The following is a 5,000-nucleotide window of genomic DNA, read 5'->3' as shown; positions in this document are numbered from 1 at the left end:
TTATGACCCCTAATGTGGTTATATTTATTTTTTTTTAATTTTTTTATCTTTCATTTTGATTAATTTGATAAAAATACTATTGACAAATTTCATGTGTACTACATAATGTCGCCTAATTTTTTTGTTACATGTAGGATTTAAACATAAATTTAATATTTTTATTATTTGAAAATATGATATATTAATTTTAATTTTTTCGTTTAGATAAATTTTTAATATATGTAAACATATGCTTATCAATCTTTTTATATTAAATTCAAAGAGTAATTTATAAGAATTTTTTTTTTTTTTTTTTTTGTTTTCATAAAAAAGAATATTTGATGATTTATTATTTATTTTGTCATAACTAGAAGAAAGGTAGAAAAATAAATTTGATAATTCTTTATTAAATAATATTTTCATTTTCTCTATACCTTGATATCTTAAATAAAAAAACCAGAATTGAAAAGAAAGGAAATATTTTTGCATAATATAAATATAATTATAAATATCTTCACTTAGATTTTTATTTAAATATATTATATCATCAAAATAATAAAAATTATTATTTTTATATGTCAAATGAATAGGCTTATTTTTTGGTAAAGGTAAAAAAAATGTTATTACTTGATTATTTTTTAATGTTAAATTATTTATATATATATAATAAAATATATCATAATTTAAATCCATTTTATCAAATCTATATATTTTCTCATTAGTTTCTATTATTATTATATTTTGTTTATTATCCAAACATTTATTCTTAATAAAATTATTACTATCAGTATGTTTATTATTTTTTTTATATATATCATGTCCATATGATCGAATGTTACTAGTGAAACTTGTATATATATTATTATAAGAAATATTACTCTTTGATTTATTATTTATATATTTACTTACATTTTTATGAATTTGTTCTTGTGATGTTTTATTATTATTTATTATATTGGATATAACACACATTTCATATATCATCCTAATAATATTTAATATATAATTATTATAAATATTGTTTATGTTTTTATAACATTTTAAATTATTCCTCTCATAAATTTCGTCTATTTTTCTTAAAAGAAGAAATCTTTTATTTTGATGAATTAAAGATATTATTAAAAAATACAGGTCTAATAATTCGCTTTCTCTCTTTATATAATTTTTATTTTTTTTAATATAATCAACATTTCTATTATTACTACTATTAATATTATTATTATTGTTATCATATTTGTCACCTTTTATTATATCCTTTTTTATATTATTTTGTTTGATCTTTTCTCCATTTTGACATGCAATTTTTAACATATTACTATAACTGTTGTTTAAATTATTTTGTAGAGGACTATAATAATTACTATTGCTATTATGACAATAAATACTACTATTTACTTTTCTGAATTTTCTTAATAAAGATATATTTGAAAGACTTACACTTAACTTGGATGAATATAACTGTATAAATTTTTCTTTATCTTTTTTTTTTTTTTTTTTTTCTTCTTTATTTTTCGATATCACTTCTTGTGCTTCCATCTCAATCTGGCATAAATCATTTTTATATATGGCATAATAATCATCAAATCTGAACATATAAAATGAATAAATAAATAAATAAATAAATATATATATATATATATATATAGCTACATATGTATATTTGTTTATTTATTTTATTTTTATTTTATTTTTATTTTATTTTATTTTATTATTATTTTTTTTTTTTTTTTTTTCCTTTTAGTTGTACCTCTTATTAATTATTCTCCATATATTTTTGAATGTATTAACTGAGAAACGCTTCGAAAATTTTTTTCTATCCAACAATTTCCACTGAACATAACCTAGACATATACATATATATATATATATATATATATATATATATATATTTACATTTATTTATTTATCATATTTTATTTTCCTCATTTTACCATATATCAATTTATCTCTATAACATTTCTTTATCAAGGTTAGAACATCTTCATCTGACAATGATCTGTTCAAATTATAAATATGGAAATAATATATATATATAATATATATATATTTATTTATTTATTTATTCATTCATTCATCTATTACTCAAGGTAACTTTTATTTTTCTTTGTTACTGTAGACATTTTATTACACAATTTATTTTCCTTATAGGAGTAAATTCAAATATATATTTATATGATGGTACTTAATTCATAGTATTTAACAAGCATATCTGTTTAATAGAATTATATAAATGTATAATTAATTCAATTTAATTTTCTTTCTTTCTTTCTTTCTTTTTTTTTTTTTTTTTTTTTTTTAACATTCTTTTATAAATTAATCAAATATGATAACTATTCATTTACTGAATTGGAATATATATTCATTCAGTAAAAAAAAAAAAAAAAAAAAAAAAAAAAAATGTCTAAAATATTATAAAAGGAGAATATGATAGTAGCAAAATAAATAGGTCTACAATGTAGAATTTATATATAAATATACCTACTACAAATATTAATAATATCTAAAGAGAAAATATTATATATATGTATAATTTTAATAGTTTATTATTACACATTTTATATATAATTCTTTTTTTTTCAGACATATATGTAATGATAGGAAAAAGGACTATAATGTATTCATATAAAATCATTATATGTATAGATATTCCTAATTAAATTTATTATGTCATTATTTTTTTTTTACATACTATAGAGGTAATAATGAGGAAACAAAAAAATTATATTACATAAAAAAGACAACCCTATATAATATAATATATTATATATATTATAGTAGTGCACATATATATATATATATTACATTTTATTTATAATGTAATAACATTTTTTTACCTTTTTTATATTTATATAGGTCGATATGGAAAAAAATTATTATTTTTTATTTTTATTTTTTTTTTTTACGCGAATACATTTTAATAAAATAATTATATATCAAAATATTTTAATATGTGAATTAATTTTTCATTATATAAAAAAATATATTGTAGGATATAATATTATATATAGTTCACGTATATAATATTCATATTAATTAGATACTCTTTTTTTAATTAATAATTGAAAAATAAAAAACGAAAAATATATAACAAATCAATTATTAAAATGTTTTCAATGATACGTCTATCTAATAAATTAATAATTGTATGAATTCTTATTTTTAATTTTTAAAGGTATTACTATAAAAAAATTAAAAACACACATAATAAGAAATAAAAGGAAACATATATAAAATGAAAGCAAAGAACAATTATTTAATATAAAGAAGCATTATTTATATTTATAGAAAAATTATATGAGACAAAAATAAAATATATATGTATAAATAATATATATATGTGAATATATTTATTCGCATATACTTTTTAATTCTTATTAGTTGTAGATATTTTATATTTAATATATAAAATATATACATATATATATATATATATATTATATTATCAATTTATGAAAAAAGGTTATTAACTGTTCAGGTAAAAAAAAAAATTAAAAAAAAAGCCTGTACATGTTCATAATTTTAAAAAAAGAAAAAAAATAGGTATAACGAATGATATGATCCAAAATAAAATATTTTCCATCTATCAAATTGGAAAATTAACATATATATATATTTACATATATATGTTGGCATATTTATTATTTTAATTTTTTGTATATTTGAAGTGTTTCCATTTGTCTACCTTAAATAAGTAGACATTTTACCAACGAACTAGCTATAATAAATATATGCATACATATACTTATTTATAAATTAATCTTATTCTCATTATTTTATTATTTTTATTTTTTTTTGTGTGTGAAATAATAAAATATTATAAGTATTACAAAATGGTTACCAAAGTGGAACAAAAGAAGAAAAAAAAAAAGACAAAAGTTAAAGCATACGACATAGATGAATCTAAGAAAGTATTTTTATATGCATATGAATATCAATTAAAAAATGAAAAGATTAATTGGAAGAGAGCAGAAGAATTAAAAATAACTAAACATAGTGGAAGTTCTATGAGAAGTCATTATTTAAATACGATTAAACATGAAATATCATTATATTTAGAAATGTATCCTGAGGAGGTAGCTAAATTGTTTGTTAGCGTGAAACAATGGAAAAAAGAAGAAAAAAAAAAAAAATTACTAGCTTTTCAAAATAATATAGTTACACAAAGATCTAATATATCATTGAACAGAATAACAAAATGTAAAAGTACTAATTATAATAAATTTAATTCATTGATAGTTAGTAAATCATTTTCAATAAAACATAAACATATACAAACAAATAATAATATCAGAAGTGAAAAAAATGATGTTACTATTAGACTAAATAAATCAAATAATAAAGAAAAGACCAAACATGTACATACAAAAAAAAAACTACTTCATGATTCGGTAGATAAAAACAAAAGTGTAAATAAAAAAATTGGGAATGATTCAATAAATAAAAATAAAAATGATAATAAAAAAAATGTAAACGAAAAAATAAATAAGAATAAAAATGATACAAGTAATAGTACTACAAAAATGTCCTTAAAAAAGAATAAAGTAAAACCAGAAAAAGATACATCAAATATAATAAATATGACAACAAGATCAAGTGCTGATACTAATAATAATAATAATAATAATAATAATAGTACTAACAAATCTAATATTGTGACTAAAAATAAAAAAGTAAATAAAAAGAAAAAGAAAAAAGAATCAAAAAACGATATAAAAGTAGTAAAAAGTTCTATAGAAAAAACTAATAAAAATATAAATAATTCGTTTAATATAGACAGGATGGAAGAAGCAGTAGACAATAATAAATATAATGAAAAAGATAATAAAGATTTTATTACAGGATCACAAACAACTCAAAATGTAAAAAAAAATGTGCAATTTGTAAAAGAAGAAGATATTCTAAAAATAAAATTAGAACAAATAAAAATGAACCAAAAAAAAAAAAATATATCCAAAAATAATGACAACTGGAAAAAATTATTATTACAAACAAATTATATAAATGATGAAAAAGAAACAGAT

At 16.8% G+C, this 5,000-nt stretch overlaps 2 protein-coding genes across 2 annotated transcripts in view; one reads left to right on the top strand and one right to left on the bottom strand.

Moving 5' to 3' along the window:
* Nucleotides 1-24: 24 nt before the first annotated feature.
* Nucleotides 25-2,099, bottom strand: PADL01_1412800 (conserved Plasmodium protein, unknown function; the record flags this gene model as incomplete). Its single annotated transcript, XM_028684406.1, has 4 exons — nucleotides 25-1,564; nucleotides 1,727-1,820; nucleotides 1,911-1,975; nucleotides 2,062-2,099. The coding sequence occupies 4 exons, from the start codon at nucleotides 2,097-2,099 to the stop codon at nucleotides 25-27; spliced, it is 1,737 nt and encodes a 578-aa protein (XP_028540487.1).
* Nucleotides 2,100-3,809: 1,710 nt separating this feature from the next.
* Nucleotides 3,810-5,000, top strand: part of PADL01_1412700 (conserved Plasmodium protein, unknown function) — a gene marked incomplete at both ends in the record, with an annotated part of 1,422 nt that continues 231 nt past the window's right edge. Inside the window, one exon of the mRNA XM_028684405.1 lies at nucleotides 3,810-5,000. This exon is cut by the window's right edge and continues 231 nt beyond it. Within this exon, the coding sequence (XP_028540486.1) occupies nucleotides 3,810-5,000 (1,191 nt within the window).

The sequence above is a fragment of the Plasmodium sp. gorilla clade G2 genome (genome assembly GCF_900097015.1).
Source record: "Plasmodium sp. gorilla clade G2 genome assembly, chromosome: 14".
Lineage (NCBI taxonomy): Eukaryota > Apicomplexa > Aconoidasida > Haemosporida > Plasmodiidae > Plasmodium > Plasmodium adleri (nom. inval.).
This window is presented reverse-complemented; position numbering and strand designations above follow the sequence as displayed.